Source organism: Penicillium macrosclerotiorum (assembly GCF_028827735.1).
Source record: "Penicillium macrosclerotiorum strain IBT 26536 chromosome Unknown utg000002l_segment0_segment0, whole genome shotgun sequence".
Lineage (NCBI taxonomy): Eukaryota > Fungi > Ascomycota > Eurotiomycetes > Eurotiales > Aspergillaceae > Penicillium > Penicillium macrosclerotiorum.
Genome location: NW_026643082.1, coordinates 3,268,005 through 3,284,740, shown reverse-complemented (window position 1 = coordinate 3,284,740; position 16,736 = coordinate 3,268,005). Strand labels below are relative to the sequence as shown.

Genomic DNA, 16,736 nt, shown 5'->3' with positions numbered 1-16,736 from the left:
GTACTTCGATAACAGAACCTTACCAAAAGGTCTAGCCACGCACGCCGGATGCCCTGTGCATTGGGCTTCCTTGTTTTCCCGATGATTGAACCTGGAAGGTGGCGAATGGATGTATACAGATTGCCGCAAGCTGGAGACCATCTGATACACAACATACAATTTTCAAGCACACGCTGCGAAGCATTCGACCATTCAGAAACAACCCTAGTAGTAGGTTATCCTCGTATAGAGGGCTCATTGCTGCGATTTGTATAGCTTGGTATTTAGACGAACGCATGTACGACCCCTTTCTCTATTGAGGTACCTTCGCACAACGTCCGCACCGGGTTCTGGTTGGAGTCTCGACCAAAGCTGCAGGCGTGACCAGCTCCACCAACCAGAAAGGTTCGGAGGACTCGTGTCTCTCGCGTGGCCAGCCAAGCAAAAGACGTATCTGATCGATCCCCCACTCTCGTGTGAGTTTGTCCTGCACGCTCGTTTTCGTTTCCTAGGGTTGTCGGTCTGGGCGGCAACTAAAGTACAACCCGCGAGTGCCGCAGACGACACTATAAGAACGCCCGGAGTCCATTAAAAAAAGAGTCGTAAATGCAAGATCAGCGTTTATTTTCCCCTAATACTAGACCCCACGCGGCATCCATGTCCACACGGTGTTCCCATGTCTGTCTTTACTATAGTCCAACGTGCCCTCCCCGTCTCACTCCCCTGGAAACGACGAAACTCAACAGGCAAAGGGAAAGAAAGAGAAATAGAGACAGATCCCGACAGCTCAACCCGTGACTCAGAAGACCATGAGGCCAGAACCGCCGGCAAACATGCCGAAATGTCCGGCACAACGCTGCATTGTGACGTCTCCGACAGCCTGCATATAGCGGTGAAGCAAAGCTCTGACCCAACCACGAGTTCGCAACTACCTCCAGATACATCATCTGAAACGGAGTCGGACTCAGACCCGGGGTACGAAGTCCAGAATCAATCGGAGGCTAGCAAACCCCTTGCGCGACCCCATCTTGCCAGGGCTGTGAGCTGGTCTAGTATTGTCCGAAGTCGATGTCGGTGGACGAGCAAGCAGGAAAAGGAGCTTTTAATGGCAGAAAAACAACTAGCAAGATGCCAGAAAGCGTGGAGCTCAGAGCAGGAGTTATGGCTCGCTTATGTACGTTCTCTTTTATTCAGTTTCCCGGGGTCCAAGTAAGGTAAATTTGCAAAGGCAGCATGACTATAGCTACAACACGAAAGAAAAAAAACTGGTTCTAATGTGATTGTTCATCTAACCAAGATCCAAGCCTTGAGTGAAGAGAAAGAAGCCCATGAAGGGTTCATGATGATGCGGATGAGGCAGCAGGAAGAGGAACGATGTCAGTTCCGTAAGGCCTGGAAGCGGCAACGGTCTGTTGAGACCGCGCCGCATCTGAAACAAGATGATAGTCCGACAACTGCTAGTGGCAATAATAGGTTTAATAAGTTGCGACGATTACATCGGTACGGGTATGTAGCTCCTGCACTGACGACGACGGAGACGACCGCGCTTGCCTGCCAGGGATAAGGAATGAAAGTGACGAGAGGGCCTGAAGATAGATTTTATTCTGTCAAGACGAACAACGATTTCTCATAATGCATAGGCCCTGTTCAATCTATATAGCAATTCAAAGGTCTGCTGACAGAGTCAATATGTAGTTCCTGTAGTACATCAGTTGTATCCTGATCACTACCTTGAGACCATGTGAAAAATGGTGAGGTAGATATACCATCCGGAAGCCCCAAAGACTACTTCAAATACATTATTCATCATGAAAAGTATAATAGGAGCCCATTTAGCTGCAGACACTTATCGAGCAGCCGCTAACTTCCCCTTCCGACTTTCCAGCTCCCCAGGATGGGGCCACTTCCGGAAGATATCCGCCACCATATCAACTGGCGCGGTCAGCAGTCCGACAGCAGTATCAAAAGGCGGCGTCATCGGTGCGAGTGGATGCGCTCTAGACGGCACAAACATTTTCGTCCGATCTAACGAGCGCACTAATGCCTCGCTGTCCGCCTGCGAGAGCGCGTCCTCTAACTTCACCAGGTCCTCGCCCTCTTCCTGCTGGATATGGCGTTCCAGATCATCCATCAGGGCTTTGAGGGTGGGTATGAAACGCGGATCCGTGGACGGCAGCCCCTGGAAGTTCTTGAGTTGCTGCTTGACGTCTTGGTGCTGAAGGCGGTTCTTGGCAGCGAGGGCGTGGCCGTCCGGAACGTGCTTGGCGAGGGCGGGATAGACGACGAGTTCTTCGCCCACGGCGTGGCGGGCCAATTCCCAGGTAAATTGGTTCTGGTAACGGGTCTGCTCGTCCGGGTTGGTGGAAGTGAGGATCTTGTGGCTGTGTGCCTCGAGCTCGCGGTGATCGTGCTTGACGGCGGGTAAGAGCCGAACGTGGGAGGCCGGGGCGGCAGCTGCGTCTGTGAAGGTACGCAGAGGAGGCGCAATATTGCCGCCGAATAGAGGCTTCTGGGAGGACCCAGAGGCGGGCGTTGCGGCCGTGAGAGAGTGGCTGGATGTGTCCGGCATCGGGGATGGCCGCGGTATTAGACGGGTGTAGATGCGGATGGAGGTATACACAGGTGGAATCAATCTGTACATAAGGAATGCATTAGGCTTGCTTCGGTTATAGTTGCAGGAGGAAAATATGTCGGTGATTGCATGTTGCAAAGGGTGGCCACGTCCCCGGCCCTTTTCATCATGATGATATAAATAGCCCTAAAGGAGCCCTGGCGGCGAGCTCCTAAAAGGAACAATACGGTGGCAACTCAACGCCCCTGCTCCCGTCTGAGATCCGAGGATAGTAAAATGTGCGCTTATTTTCATGCCCATTTGAACGACGGCAAATCGATGTTGCTAGCCCGTCCACTTACTCTACATGCCTCAGCTACCGCCTATAACACAACTCAACTCGGATGTCAAACTAACAATATACCGAAGACGAGTACTAATTTCAACACTTTCAATCCAATATATCTCAATCTTAATTAATATTACGCTAAAACAAAATCCCTGAGAACAACAAATGCATCCATGGAGAAAAAGAAATAACGTCCCCTAAGACCAAATCCTGATTCCCCTAAAATAGAAGCTCTCCCAATCACCCAAATACCAATGCTCGAACTTCGATGCTCTCCCTAGGCCTTGCGCCCTCCGGCGTCCGTGGATCCCAAAACGCCGAATGCGGCACCCACTGCGCAACACTCCCATCCGCCAGCCCCTTCGAGTCCGAGCACTTCAGCAACAACCGCTCATCCCCCGTCATTCCCGACCAATAATGCCACTGATGAGCTGGGTTGAACCGCACGCCCATCGTCTCGCCTGTGCGGTGCGGATAGCGGTGTTGGATGGGAACAAGGTCCCCTGGGCTGACGGAGGCTGCGGAGGCGAACGCCAGCGGAGCGGACTGCACGGGTTCTGCACCGAGAGGGCGCCATACGTTTACAATGCGGTAGCGGCCACGCAGGAGCGCGGCAGCCTCGTCTGGGTCGGTGATGTGCAAGGTGACGCGGGCGGCGGCAGCGGCAGCGGTTTGGTCGACGTGGGCACGGTTTACGGGCTGGCGTGGGCTGCCAGGCTTTGCGCGGCGGATGGTGTGGTCAAAAAGGACGACTTTATGAGCGCCGGGGAGTTGTTTGAGAAGCAGGGCTTCAACTTCGGGATAGTAGGTTGCGCGGATGGCCGCGTCCGAGTCGAAGGTGGTGTAGGTGGTGGCGGAGGGGACGTGCTGAAGGGCTTGGAAGGAGTCTTTGTCGAGGTTGAAGGCGGATTCAGTGCCACGGATATCTTTTAGAGGAACCTGTTGCGTTTCTTCTCCGTAATTGCGTTGTGGATGGCCGGGGGGTGGAGTTTCGACGTAGTTGAATGGTGCGGCGTTGTCCGCGGGCGGGGCGTAGAAGGTGAGTTCGGCGGTTGTTGGGCCTCGCGGGATCTCTGTTAAGAGAGACGTGGAGGTAGTAGCCGACGTGGTGATGGTTGTAGTCGACATGGTCAGACGTTTTATATGTTTATATCGTGTGACTATGCTCTGATATGTAGAGAAATGCGGGTGGAGTCGAGTGAAGTATAGAAGTGGAGTCGGGGAGTACAGGATGCAAGCAATGCGCAGACGCTCGATGCTGGATTCTGGAAAATCGTCTCGTCAACTCAACTCGTTTATATACTGCTGGGACTTCTAGTAGAGCCCTGCAAAAATCCACGGGATTATCAAGAAGTGAATTAGTGAGCAACAACCGTCATCGACCCCATTTTCCATTTGTCATCTCGGAGACAATTGCGGAGAACCTCGTCCACTTAACGTGCATCCTTTTCGCAACACGGACAATGACCCCATTTCACTTCAGAATCACCTCATTCTTGCAAGTTTATTCCAGTGCCGAGACCAACCGCGCTCGGGAGACCCATTTTTAATAACAATGAATTTGTGTCTGTCGCTGGGAAGTGTAGATACGAAAGACGGCTACTAGTTAAGCGACTGAGAGGTTATGCCCGGCTTACAAAGCGAGTATCGTCATGCCGAGGCAATCCTGATTATCCAGGTGTCCAAGGTCGACAAGGCATGTGTATGTTCGAAATAGACTCAGTAGCAAAAGCCCGACTACAGATTGCGTACTGCCATCGGAGATGAACAGGGTTTGGGGAAAAGCGTAGACAGATGCTCAGAACCAGATGGAAAGATCACGCGACAAGCTCAACGCTCTCAAAATGCTCTCCCGGAGCGAGCATTGCGAAACGGAATGTACGAGGATCAGAATGACTTTCAAAGATAGAAATAACCATTTAGGTTCCTATAAATTATGCCAACTGGACAAGGGGAGAAAAAAAGAAGCAGAGTGCAATAGACATGAAAATCCGAGCGCCGTCTCAACGCCAGCCCGCATCCTAGAACCTAACCATCCACGGAAAAAAAGATACTAGAAGAAAAAAAGCCCTGATGCCCCACTGCGGACACCTCTCCAGTTCAGTCCCTAAGGTACATGCAAAAATAAAGAAGAAAAAAAAGTCTCGTGTGCTAATGTTCCCATTGCGGGATCAGTGGTTGCGGGTGCGCTTGTTGCTGCGCTCGCGCTCCATGCTGACCGGCGCGAACATCTCGGCGCCAGGGTGGGACCGGGTTGGTTGCATCTGCATGCCGACGATGGGAGGGAAGTCAGGGTGCAATGAAGTGAAGCGGTCCGGGTTGGGTGGGTGGCCGTCCACGGGGTCCACAGGCAGAGGAGAGGCGACGACCTCGATCAGGGTGGCGTCGATCCAGCCGGGAGGCTTGTTGTGCAGGCGCTCAAGGCGAGCGCAGTCGTCGTCCACTTCCTCGGCTATTAGGGAGGTGAGGGGTGGGGCATTTCCATTAGGTCGGGCGTGGTAGTTGGAGAGAGTGTGGTATGGCAGCGAGGGACGAGTGGCGGGTTTGTCGGCCAGCTCGGCCAGAGCACTGAGGGCGCTGTGCGCAGCGGTCGTGCGGGTAGAGCGGGTGACATGGAAATTCTGGCTGGCAGTACGCATCATGTCAGTCGCACTAGGAGTGCCGTTGTCTTCATGGCCAGTGGCATCAGGCGTCTCTTCTGCGTCAGTGTTGTTGCCGTTGGTGATGGCACCCGAGCCTTGGTCGGCGCGCTTGGAGGTCGAGAAGAAGTGCTGCGTAGCGACATGAGCCTGATTGGCGTGTGCGCTAAGCTCCTTGTCGGTGAACAAGGACTGAACCGAGTAGGTTGGGGCTGTCTGCTTCTCCAGGTATGCCTTCGAGCGCTCGGCCGGGGTTGTGCCGCCCGCATCCCGCACGGGCGACCCAGCCTCCTCTTCCGGCGCTTTGCGCTTACGCTTGTTCAACTCCGAGACAATGCCATTGCCCAGCTCGTCCAGGTCTACACGATGCCGGGTATGTCTGGTTTTGCGGTTGCCATGAATGCCACCAGGGCTGGCCGGGTTCGTTATGCTGAACTGATTGGGGTGGAGAAGGAGCGCGTTGGTGTCGGCAATGTCAAGCTGTTCTTTCTCGCGCATAAGACGAGATCGTTTGCTGGAGATGCTCTGCATCAAGCGCTCCCGGAGTGTGCCAGTCAGGTGGTTGAATTCTTCTTTCGCGAAGTGAACGCGGAAGTCATACTCGCGGCGGTGGCGCTCTAGATTGTTCTGGTGTCGGTTCTATAGCAAGTAATAGTCAGTACGATCTAATTTTGCCATTCAGTATATGGGACGAATGGATTACCATGATCTGTGCCAGGTCCGCATCTTTTTGCTCCTTGACATTATTGACCTCCTGCACAAATTTGGCATACCAAGTACCGGAGAGGCTCGCCATCTCTTTGGCAAACTTGCCTCCGCCAACAGTCTCCTCAATCAACTGTGCAATTTCCTCTGACGAGTCTGGCAAAGGGCCGGTCTGGTAGGGATCAGCATTATTGATGAGCGTCATGTCGCACTGTAGGGAATGAAGCTGTTGACGGAACTGGGAGTCGCGGTTTTGGGAGAAAGTTGCCGTCAAGTCATGCAATCGTTCTTGAAGTGCAGTGCGGCGTTTGTCTCGCTTGGATAATGGACCAGAGGCAGCACCAGGAGGGCTTGTTGACCGCAGCCTAGCAGTCAACCCACCATGATAGGCGCCCCCAGCGCCGGGGGACGGAGGCCCTGGTGAATAGGCCATGGATTGGATTAAAGAAGGTCTTGCGAAATCAAATTTGAGGGTGCAACAGAGAAAATATATGCTTGCAAATGGGAGTAAGAGCCCGCCAAAGGGCTCCTAAGCCAAAAAGTGATTTGATGAAGAGGAAGCTGGGCCAGTCGTTAGAATGGCAGACGATGTTCTAATTGCGGTTTGGTGCCGGAACATTATTTCCCCGACCCGACGAATAAGTATGAGGCGGATGCGGTCCCGAGTTAGTGTTGGTGACGACCGTGCATTTATTTGGGGCGGAAGGAGTGAATCAGAATAGAATCTTGCAATTATGGAGTGATTTGGCTCTTCTAGCGTCCTGATACAGGTATCTCTGATCAATCAAAACGGGTATTGGTGGAGGATAGTTGCCGTAAACAATAGATCAAATGAATGCATATTTGCGGTGTCAAGCAGATGCCTGTTGTTCTGATTGGGAGAATACTGCATGCATGACGATACCTATGAGCACTTATACTTTTTTTCCAGTGTTACCTAGACATTAATTCTGCAGATTGAAAACAATATAGGTTAGAAGTTGATCAAGGAACGACGCATAGTGTTCCCTGGCGCAAGGCTACGGCGCTACAACGCAGCCTACTTCCTGGACCCATCCAACTTATAGCCATAGACAATAGAACAGAAAACACTTGAAGAATTGAAGAATTGATATGAGAAGGATTTTATAATTCAGTCATATGTATTTATGGATATTTCCATTATCAAGAATCAAAAACAAGTCATCAGTTTTTGACCGCCAAAGAAAAAAGCAGGACCAACATCATGGGTATTCACGTTCATTTCCAGCCAAAGCAAAATGCACAGGGGCACGTGAATCACGGCCGAGAAGAAAAGCACAGGGATTGAGAACCAACTCCGGGGGCCGCTTGCCACGGTCCCATATGATATCATTACAGCCCAAGGCCCTGGCGCTGCAGAGAGGGGGAGAAGAAAAAAGAAAAGTAGGGTGTTAAAAGATGGTAAGGTTTCAAGGTGGGACAGGATAGAAGGCAAAAGAATTTTGAGGGAGGGATGGGGAGATTGATCAGTGAGTTCGTCGGATCACGAAGACGCCAAGCTCGACACCGTCACGCGGCTCGCTGTCATCACCGTAAGGGCGCTTGCGGATACCGTCGAATATCTCGCTGAGTAACATAGCGGAGGTAACTTCTTTATCGGTCATAAGACCACCAGACCCACCAGTTGACATGGCCTTGTTGACGGGCGGACGGCGACCATTCTGCCAGTACAGACTGAGGACTTCCTTCATCCGGGCCTTTTCCTGGTGGATGAACCATTCCACCCACAAGTTCCGATCCAGGTGAGCATTCGCTTTACCGGCATCGGCAACTTGGAATTGGGACGATGGAGAGCTCAGGGTTTCGCAGAGAGCGACAATGTTGGCCTTCATGGTGGCGAAGTCATCCATTTGGGAGACAGTCGAGAGTTTGCCAAGGTAGCGGCCAACATCGGCAGAGAGGCCATTAACTACCACAAGCTGACGCAGCAGAGGATCAAGGATGGGGCCAAGGTATTGGGACTTGAAGGTCGATGCACCCTTCTTGGTCGGATAGATGAAAAGAAGGGAACCTCCGTCGGGGGATAGTTCACAAAGTCGGTCAACTAGGAAGGATGGACGGGTGCGGCAGAAGATATCCCGGTATTCTTGTGCTGAAGGGGGAGGGAGATACCGCTCAAGAACCGAGATGTGAACGCTGTGAGGTGGCACGATAGGCATAGGAGCGTGGGCAAGCTGCCGTTGGAGCGGCCCCCGGTAATCATGGTAGGCTCCCACCACGGCAGCACTGGAGAAGACGGTCGCGTTGAAATAATCATCCGCCGCGGTTGGAGAGCGAGGTGTGCTAGGGGGAGAGTGCGGAAGGTTGGAGAGACTGAATTGTTCCGGCACCGCATGGGTGACGTTGATATAGGGCGATTGACCAGGTTGTAAGTGGTTGTGCACAGCCTGGACAATCGAGCAGAAGACGCTATCATTTGGTGGAAGTGAAATTGATTGATCAGATGTTCGTGGATATGGAAGGGTCTGCGAAACAATCTTGACGGCGTCTCCTCGCGGGTTCGACATTCCGAGTGAAGATACTGCAAAGATTACCATTAATAAAGATGAACAAAGCAAAAGAGGGAAGATAACTTCTGGCCACAAAGGTCTGACATACCCGTTACGTTGATGCCATGGTCCAGCCATGATCCAACGTCTTGTTGAAGATCCATCTCGTCATGGGGACCTGGGCTACCATCTGAGCTGGACGATCCATGTGAGAGGCCATCTGATGGGCTGCTCAAGGTGTCGGAAGGTCCGGTCGCAGGCGAGGTATTCATTCTCGGACCCTCATCCATCATGACGGAGGAGCCAGGCTCCTGGTGTGAGTGTGAGTCGAACAAGAGCATCTCAGACTGCGGGTTCCACGCAATGTGGTTATCGTCATCCGGCGGGGTCGGCGGCAGAGTGGATGGGTAGTCGCTCTGGAAGGATGATGGCGGGGAGTTCCACGGCGACGAAGAAGAATGCGAATGGGCCGTCAACGGTCTCGGCCCGCGAGACACGGTCGTCGACAGGCGCAGACGAGAATCTGCAGACCGGGTGCGCGACTCCACCCGAAGCGGCGAGCCTGGTGAGAAGCCGCGGAGTTCCCAAGACGGGAAGTTGACGGCCACGCTGCCCTTGGAGAGAAAGCGGGAGACAGGAGAAGGCTTGGTTCGCAGAGATCCTTGTGAGGCTCGTCGACGGAGTTTGGCTGGGCTGGGACTGTCGGGAGATCGGTCGGGCAAAGACTGGTTGGACAAACGTCGAGTGGTCTCAATTTTCAGAGGGGAAGCAATCGGGGACATGGTCGAATCGTCTGGACGGCCCATGACTGGCCCACACCGTCCATTGCACTGCTGAGGATGCATCCAATCTATCCGGTCGAGGGAGCGAGGAAAGATCGTGGACGGTATGGGAAGGGTGCCAGCTAGCTATCTAGCGAAGCAGAGCGAGGAGGAGGAAGGGAGGAGGGAGGAGAGGGGGAGAGAGAGGGTGGTCGATTGGGTTGTGCGTTGCCGATAGGTTGATGGGTTGAGAGAAGGATGAAGAAGGAGAGTTGGAGAGTTGAGAGTTGAGTAAAAGAAGAAGAAAGAAGAGCGTGAGTAAGGGGAGGTGGTACAGCTGATGGACGAGCCGAAGTAACGGGTACGAGGGCAGAGTATGCGAGACACGCAAGAGTACCAAGTACTTGGTACACCGGGTCCGCAGCAAAATACGGGGGGCGAGTCCAGACTCGGGCAGACGGCGGGAGTCTAGACTTCCAAGTCTTCGAGTCATCGGATCCACGATTCACTGGGTCTGGGAGCCTGGGACTGATCGGGCAAGGTGGATGCAATAAATCCCGTTTCTTTTTTTTTTTTTTTTTTTTTTGAAGGGTATTTAATTTTTATTCCACTTCGAGGGGCTTACAGAGGGGGCTATTGGATTTGTGGCCTGGTTGTGTTCTTCTTTGGCCCTGGTGCAGGACTTGCAGTTGTTTACCGCTGAGGGTCGTGCTAAAAATGTGCATGGGCGACGGCAGTCTAGACGGGTCGGTCGCGGGTCTTGGGCTGGTCGCGTTGGGTCTCGGAGGGGGCTGCTTGAGGCCTCTTGGGGCTTTGGCGGGGGCCTTTGGGTTGGGTGTGCCCCCGCTCGCGCCCCATCATTGGTGCATCCCGCCCACTGGCGCCCCACGCGGCTGGGGCGATCATTTGCGCTGCATCGAGTTGATGAATATCCTGGGTTTTTAGGCCTTTTCTCCAGACCTGGCAATTACCGGAACCACCCATCTTCCCCCAGAGTCCCTTAGCCCAGCTCCTATCATTCGACCATTGAGATTAAATAGGTCGCCGGGACCTCTGGGGACCACGCTGGACCACGCTGGACCACGCTGGCCCTGGTTTAACCCTCGGGTCATCAAGTCGCAGGTCTCCTCTCAGACACCCCTTCCTATATCCCGTACCATATATACCATCATCTATACGATATTATTGTACCGGACCCGAGAAGACTCTGACCTCGGAGCCGAAATTCCAGGAAGAAGGAACCATCCAGTAATCCCAGTGATGAGTTAGTCGTGACATAGCACTTATGATGTCCATTGTTAACAGATAGGGAAATACCCGTTACCCGCTTACGTACTCGTGACCGCGACTCTCCTGAAGGGCAGTTGTGTTGGATGACTGCCCGAGGACCACGAGAGGGTCAGAGGTACCACTGACCGCGAGACAGGAACATGGCCTCTTCCGTTTCCGGACACTTGTCGCCACCGGGGGTTTTCCCATCGTTGCTTTCTCCCGCTTCCCTGCTTTTCCCCCCCTGCTTTTCCTTTGGCCAGGAGAAACTTTTGATTTGGAGGCCCAACAAAGACTGTCCCAGACAAGTGAGGATTCGGTATCACCAAAACCACCGTGACCTTTTTTTGACTGCCGGGGTCCGGCTTGGGTCAACTGGTCAATCCAAATCTATACCGTCCAACCCCATTTTACGACTTTGCTTGGAAAATGACTAGCAATGTAATGCGACCCTAGATTTCAATATTATGATTATTATTTTTCAAATATAGAGCACCAACGAATAATTCAAAAATTCACAATCCATAATTCAACTGAAAATTGAATGTGCAAAACTCCCCCTAACCCACCCAACAACCCGGCCTGACTGTTTCTTCCCGTTGATTACGCCTGCATATCCCATTGAGATTAACAAATTAGCAAACATGACCCGGTGCTCTGATTTGTCGGTAAGGCACAGCAACCTAGCACCACCGATGTCCACCAGAGTAGATTGTCCCCCCCCGTCATGTACCGTCGAGATGTCGAGACGTTCGCATCGGACCAGCATGATCCCTCACATAGCATTCCGAATCGCCCAATACCCTAGACCCTGCCCCTCCGATCGCCCGGATCAAAACCGACCAGGCTCACAGAAATGACAGACATGGCCCACCCTAGATGGGCTGCGACACCAGGGCCCGTTGGCCCGGTTCAATTTCCGCCGTTGGCCCCGATCTGGTTCGCTCGTGGGAACTCCACCGAGGAGGGGGGAGGGGGTCTCAGGTTAAGTGCTTGCCACGCTTCCCCTCCCCTCTCCCTACGCCAGACAGGAAACGTGTCAGCTCCTACGCAGGCGTCTCCGGCATACGATCGGGTATACGGGGATATGGCTCGATAGATTGAAAGCGGGGATCAGGATCTGGGCCTTAGGTGGCAATCGGGGCGGCTTAGGACTTGCTAGTCGGAACAGGCGTCTACGTAGGTATGAGGGGAGGGGACATGGAAGTTACCTCCCAGGTACCTATGTGCGACCTCAGGGTTGCACAGTCATGGGAGTCTACAGCATGTTTCCTGTGCGTGGAGGACAGCATATAGTGCACCTACGGAATCGGGATAGACGGGATCGCGGGATCTCGATACAAGAAACAAGAGCCAGTTGGGAGTCAACTTGAGTAAGATTTTGGCATTATAATTAGAATTAGAAATCATCGCGTGACACGATAGGTTAAAATGAGTTATCGTCATCAAGAGGGCGATCCGCCGAGGCAGACTGCACCGAGGAGACTTGCACTGGTTTCATCGATGGGCCGCCCCTCCATTCGCCGGTCGCCGGTTGGCAACGGTCTGGACGGTCTCTAAGACGAGTGCTGTGCAACAATGGCATGCCGCCCTGGTCCATGCGTTCCAACGGTTTCCCGACGTCCACTCTTTAACATGCCAGTCTGGGCTGTGGGACGCCGTGGGGAGGTGGGATGTATGGCTACCCGGTCCTTGCGTGGCGAGGCATCGCTCGGTCGCAGGGGGGCGGTTCGGTCGGTAAGGGGGTGGGAGGGGGGCGGGGAGGTGGAGGGATGCAGGGCAACGGGAGGGCGTTTGATGCCATGTGTCGAAAATCGAGACAAAAATAACATCTGCGATAATTGCCCCGCTCCTCTCCCTGGTACTGCCGGTCTCCGGTTCACTCGACATGCCGGCCCATCTTCTTCCAGTAGAAAGACCACTAACATGAACTAGATGTGCACCTGTTCGAAAGGTGCTGTGAGGGTCATTGTGGAGGCGACGTCAACCATGCGAAGCCAAAGTGGGAGTTTGGAAAGATATATGGTCACTCATAATATATGGACCATCTCAGCTTCACCTTTGAACTGGAGTCATCAGGAGGTCATCGAGCGGCGACGCGCTTGAGTCGGAGTGCTGCCGCCCAGCGGCTGGCGAAGCTCCCGGGAGCAATTATTCCACGAGTTCCACACCAGGGAGGAGCGATATCGCTGCTCCTCGCGACTTAGTCGGACCTGCTTGCGGGCAAAGCTTGATGGCTTGAGCGCGATCGTGCAGGTCCCTGTAGACCGTTCGCAGACGGGAGTTGCCACCTTGGCGAGGGCCGGGGTCGCACAGGCCGAGCTGTCGAGAGTGACGCGCATCTCGTGGCACTGGCGCACCAGCTGCTGGACCCCATCAGTCAGACGGGCTGCGCGATCCTCGATATCGGGCCAGAAAGCATCGCCCCAGAACGGGTCTTCACGCACGGCGGTCTCAAGCGCGGCGAGCCAGCAGTCGAAGCCGGAGCGCGGGCCCGCCAGCTGGGCGGCGACGGTAACAAACCGGATGGTGGGCTCGGAATGGAGAACGTGAAGGACGATGCAGGCGGGACAGCGGGCCGTTAGGTACCAGTCGTGTTCCTCGGTGAGGATGCAGTGGAGCCAGGCAAAGGCACTTCGGGCCTCGCCCCTAAAGGCCCGTTCTGGCTCCGCGCCCTTTTTGCTGGGTAAGGCCCTGGAGGCGACACGCTCCGCTTGGTGGTTGATCAGGAAGAGAGGGACGAGGAGAGTGTGGATGATATCTCGGTGGAGGCGGAAGGATTCCTGGTCGGCGGCGGAGCACGAGTGTCGATGGGTTGCGCAGAAGCTGTGGCCATCCATGCCGCAATCCTGACGGCGAAGTTGTTCGCGCATGGCGCGAAAGGCCTCATTTCGCTCCAGCTGGAGCTGATCATGATAGGAGACCCGAAAAGGGGAGGTGGTTTCATAGGTAGACATGGTCGATTGGTTGTTGTTTATCGATCGCTATAGATATGCAGGCTTGGGAGATGATGGCGCAGTGAATTGGAAGTGGCGAACTAGATTAGAGCACCATGTCGGCCCGACTGCGACCATGAGTATTCGAGAGGTTCTTTGATCAGGGGGTAAAGGGGGGGGGGGGGGGGGGACGGTTCAATATAAACGAGGCGAAGCTCTCCGTCTCCTTTTTTGTGTGTGGGGGAGATCCCGGACGCCGGATGCGGCCTGGACTTGGATTATAAGGGGACCTTCCCTTCCCCCTTTGCGGAAACGTCATGGGGACAACAGGTTGGGGGTGCAGATCGTAGCAGGGCCTTTCGCCTCTGGAACGGGCCAGCGTCCAGGGTAGACGCAGTCGATCGCAATGGACCCGGATCCACTGCTGACGAACACAACGCCAGTGCCGGTGATGATTGGCGGGCTAGGTCGGAATGGGTGGAGATTAGTGGAGGGTCCATCAGAGTCTGCCACAGTCTGGACTGTTCCTCTCTCGCCGTGGCACTGGCCCTGATTGCAGGTCAGGATCTCAAAGGAGAGGTTCCAGGCTATACTTAGGTCTGGAGGTCTGAGAGTGCTTGTTGTTCGTCGTTCGTTGTTGCCGGTTCAGTGTCTCGGGGGTTGATAGGAGAAAGATTGCGGCGTGCAACGTCGTCCATAAAAGTCCTTATCTGGTTCTTTCTCTCGCCCCGTTCCCGTCACCACCGTTTTCACCATCGTCGCCAAAGTCACCGTCACCACCGTCACCACCGGAGATGACCGGGTTGGTCCAGGTGTCTCCGATCCTCGCTACTTTGATGACCCTGATCACTCTGATACGGGCACGATTGCAAGCCCCTCCCGATCGGCAGCCCATCGCGGCCCAAGACCCCCGGGCCCAACAAGCTAGACCGTGGCCGATATGCACCTCCCAACACCGTGGTGGGGGTCTTGAAGCTTTTGGGGCTTCCAGAGATCTGACCGCTGCTGTGATGAAGACCAAAAAATGAAAGTTTACCAAAAAATGAAAGCCTCGAGGTCCCTGGGAAAGGGGAGCAGATCGTTCCCGTCTGGAGGAAGCGGGTCGACTGGAGGGTTCCATCGCCCAATCGAGCAAAAGACTAACCGGGTTTCTTTCTTCCCGATCGGAGGAGATGAGGGATGGCAGTTGAGACGGGATGGAGAGACCAGGATCGACCTGTTCACTCTTTTGTCTCGCGATTCAGGAGGCTTGCACAAAGTCAGTTGGAAGCTTTACGTGCATTGTTGTAGATGTCTCAAATTTGACGGTTATAGATAGTTTGATCGTTCTATAATTCTAGGCCCCGTACTCCGTCCATATTGGACATACTACGGCCCGTAGTCGATGGGGAAAGGGGGGGGACGACCTAGTTGGTTAAACCATGTGGGCGCTTGTCCTCCATTCCGATCCGTGGAGCAGCAAAGGGAGGGGCCTCGTCATGCATTGCTGGCATCGTTCGGTCGGGGTTTCCCATTTTGCACATTGGGATTCTCCATAGCCAGTCCGGAGTAGATGTAGTGAGGTACTCTGTCCATACCACAGTGCCCCGAGTCGCGGCCAGGACGGAGTAGTGGTGACTAGTCGGGCGCATAGTGCAACTCGGCCACCTCCGCGGACATCAGTCCAGGCTTCATGATGTTTTGCGCTATCGCCCGTCAGTTTTCTAGCGCGCTGCTGCCGCCATCGACGGCCGCTAAGGCGAGAGCGCACTCCACCTGGTTCTACACTCACCGCATTCTTGCCGGCTTGGAAGGGTTTCATCAATATGAACATTATGGGCAGACCGGCGATAGACACCACTGTCTCTGGACCCTTGGGTAGTGTAATTCCCACCCTGATACGGCCGACCATTGTCATCTACCCAAGATGATGTTGTGATATTGGGAGCGTCACCATTCTGCCCAGTCCAATTGTATATATACGCGGGATCCCCACGTTTCCTGCAGTCTGCAGTCTGCAGACCATGCCAGCATTCATGCCCACATCCTCCCCAGTTCAGCCGGGACACAGACCCCGGAGTCCGGATGCCGTACCACCACCTATGGAGTCTAGGAACTCGATAGCCCGGACGAGGTGTTGGTAATTTCTCTCACAAAAAATTCTGTTTAATGATTCTCTTCTTATACGGTTATTATTAGATCATTCTTATCATTCTTATCATTCCATCGTTCCATCATTCCATCACTGTCGCGAAATGGTAACTAGGGCTAGGGCTCTCCCCAAGCGGGGGCAAACAAACTTGCACCCTCGGGAGCCAATCGGCGCCCCGGACGGGGCCCTGCTTGGCCGAGACTCGAAACGGTGTTCGCACGGGGCCAAACAACCCCAACGGGCTCCGCCCCTCTCGGCTGCCAAATCAAACACATCGTATCGTAGAATGGGTCCAATGTCTTGTGTCGGCTTGGCTTCGGCTTGTCCTGCGATCTGTACGCAGTTTATACTGTGGTCCTTGTTGATCCCGGCCCATTATCCTCGTTGATCCTGTTCTAGTATCCTAGTAATCCAATTGGCTCTGTGTATAGACTCGGTCTGCTACTACAAACGGCGTACCGTACTCTATATGCTGGAAAAGGGATCCCGCCTCGGCTGCTGCCCCTGGTATGTCGCAGACTGGGGCCGGAATGAAAGCCGGCATCGCGCTAGCTGTACCTGCAATCTACGGAATACCGGTTTGCCAAGGTCTTCAATCCAAGAATTTGCCTGGCCCTGCCAACTTTCTGCATCGTCCCGGTGCCCGTTCCTTTTACATTTTTATTTTCTGTTTTGTCCCTTTGGGGTTTCAGGTTGTATCTGGATGAAGTGTTTCTGGGGATCGTGCTTGCAGTCGCTCTTTCTCAATTGACCAGAGGCACCGCCCTTGCCCTTTTATCACCATTGCCCCCTTGAACCGACACGCGTACGACGCCTTCGTGGTCTAGCGTGGGCTTCCTCTCTTTCCTTCTTGCCAGGACCATCTCGAGATCTCCTTCTCTCCAGTCCCAGTCACGATTAGACATT

General features: G+C 54.0%; 7 protein-coding genes across 7 annotated transcripts; 1 reads left to right on the top strand and 6 right to left on the bottom strand.

Moving 5' to 3' along the window:
- Nucleotides 1-820: 820 nt before the first annotated feature.
- Nucleotides 821-1,543, top strand: N7462_002324 (uncharacterized protein; the record flags this gene model as incomplete). Its single annotated transcript, XM_057074050.1, has 2 exons — nt 821-1,153; nt 1,277-1,543. The coding sequence occupies 2 exons, from the start codon at nt 821-823 to the stop codon at nt 1,541-1,543; spliced, it is 600 nt and encodes a 199-aa protein (XP_056937691.1).
- Nucleotides 1,544-1,825: 282 nt separating this feature from the next.
- On the bottom strand, nt 1,826-2,548 carry N7462_002323 (HHE domain protein; the record flags this gene model as incomplete). Its single annotated transcript, XM_057074049.1, has 1 exon — nt 1,826-2,548. The coding sequence occupies one exon, from the start codon at nt 2,546-2,548 to the stop codon at nt 1,826-1,828; it is 723 nt and encodes a 240-aa protein (XP_056937690.1).
- A 571-nt stretch (nt 2,549-3,119) lies between these two features.
- On the bottom strand, nt 3,120-4,007 carry N7462_002322 (putative methyltransferase; the record flags this gene model as incomplete). Its single annotated transcript, XM_057074048.1, has 1 exon — nt 3,120-4,007. The coding sequence occupies one exon, from the start codon at nt 4,005-4,007 to the stop codon at nt 3,120-3,122; it is 888 nt and encodes a 295-aa protein (XP_056937689.1).
- A 1,043-nt stretch (nt 4,008-5,050) lies between these two features.
- N7462_002321 (Sds3 domain-containing protein) lies at nt 5,051-6,656 on the bottom strand (the record flags this gene model as incomplete). Its single annotated transcript, XM_057074047.1, has 2 exons — nt 5,051-6,157; nt 6,222-6,656. The coding sequence occupies 2 exons, from the start codon at nt 6,654-6,656 to the stop codon at nt 5,051-5,053; spliced, it is 1,542 nt and encodes a 513-aa protein (XP_056937688.1).
- A 1,054-nt stretch (nt 6,657-7,710) lies between these two features.
- N7462_002320 (uncharacterized protein) lies at nt 7,711-9,641 on the bottom strand (the record flags this gene model as incomplete). Its single annotated transcript, XM_057074046.1, has 2 exons — nt 7,711-8,765; nt 8,843-9,641. Coding segments are annotated over 2 exons (1,854 nt in total), but the record flags the coding sequence as incomplete, so codon positions are not given.
- Nucleotides 9,642-12,838: 3,197 nt separating this feature from the next.
- N7462_002319 (uncharacterized protein) lies at nt 12,839-13,720 on the bottom strand (the record flags this gene model as incomplete). Its single annotated transcript, XM_057074045.1, has 1 exon — nt 12,839-13,720. One exon carries the CDS (start codon nt 13,718-13,720, stop codon nt 12,839-12,841), a length of 882 nt encoding a protein of 293 aa, XP_056937686.1.
- Nucleotides 13,721-15,105: 1,385 nt separating this feature from the next.
- Nucleotides 15,106-15,330, bottom strand: N7462_002318 (uncharacterized protein; the record flags this gene model as incomplete). The annotated part of the gene is made up of 1 exon (XM_057074044.1): nt 15,106-15,330. The coding sequence occupies one exon, from the start codon at nt 15,328-15,330 to the stop codon at nt 15,106-15,108; it is 225 nt and encodes a 74-aa protein (XP_056937685.1).
- Between the last annotated feature and the right edge of the window lie 1,406 nt (nt 15,331-16,736).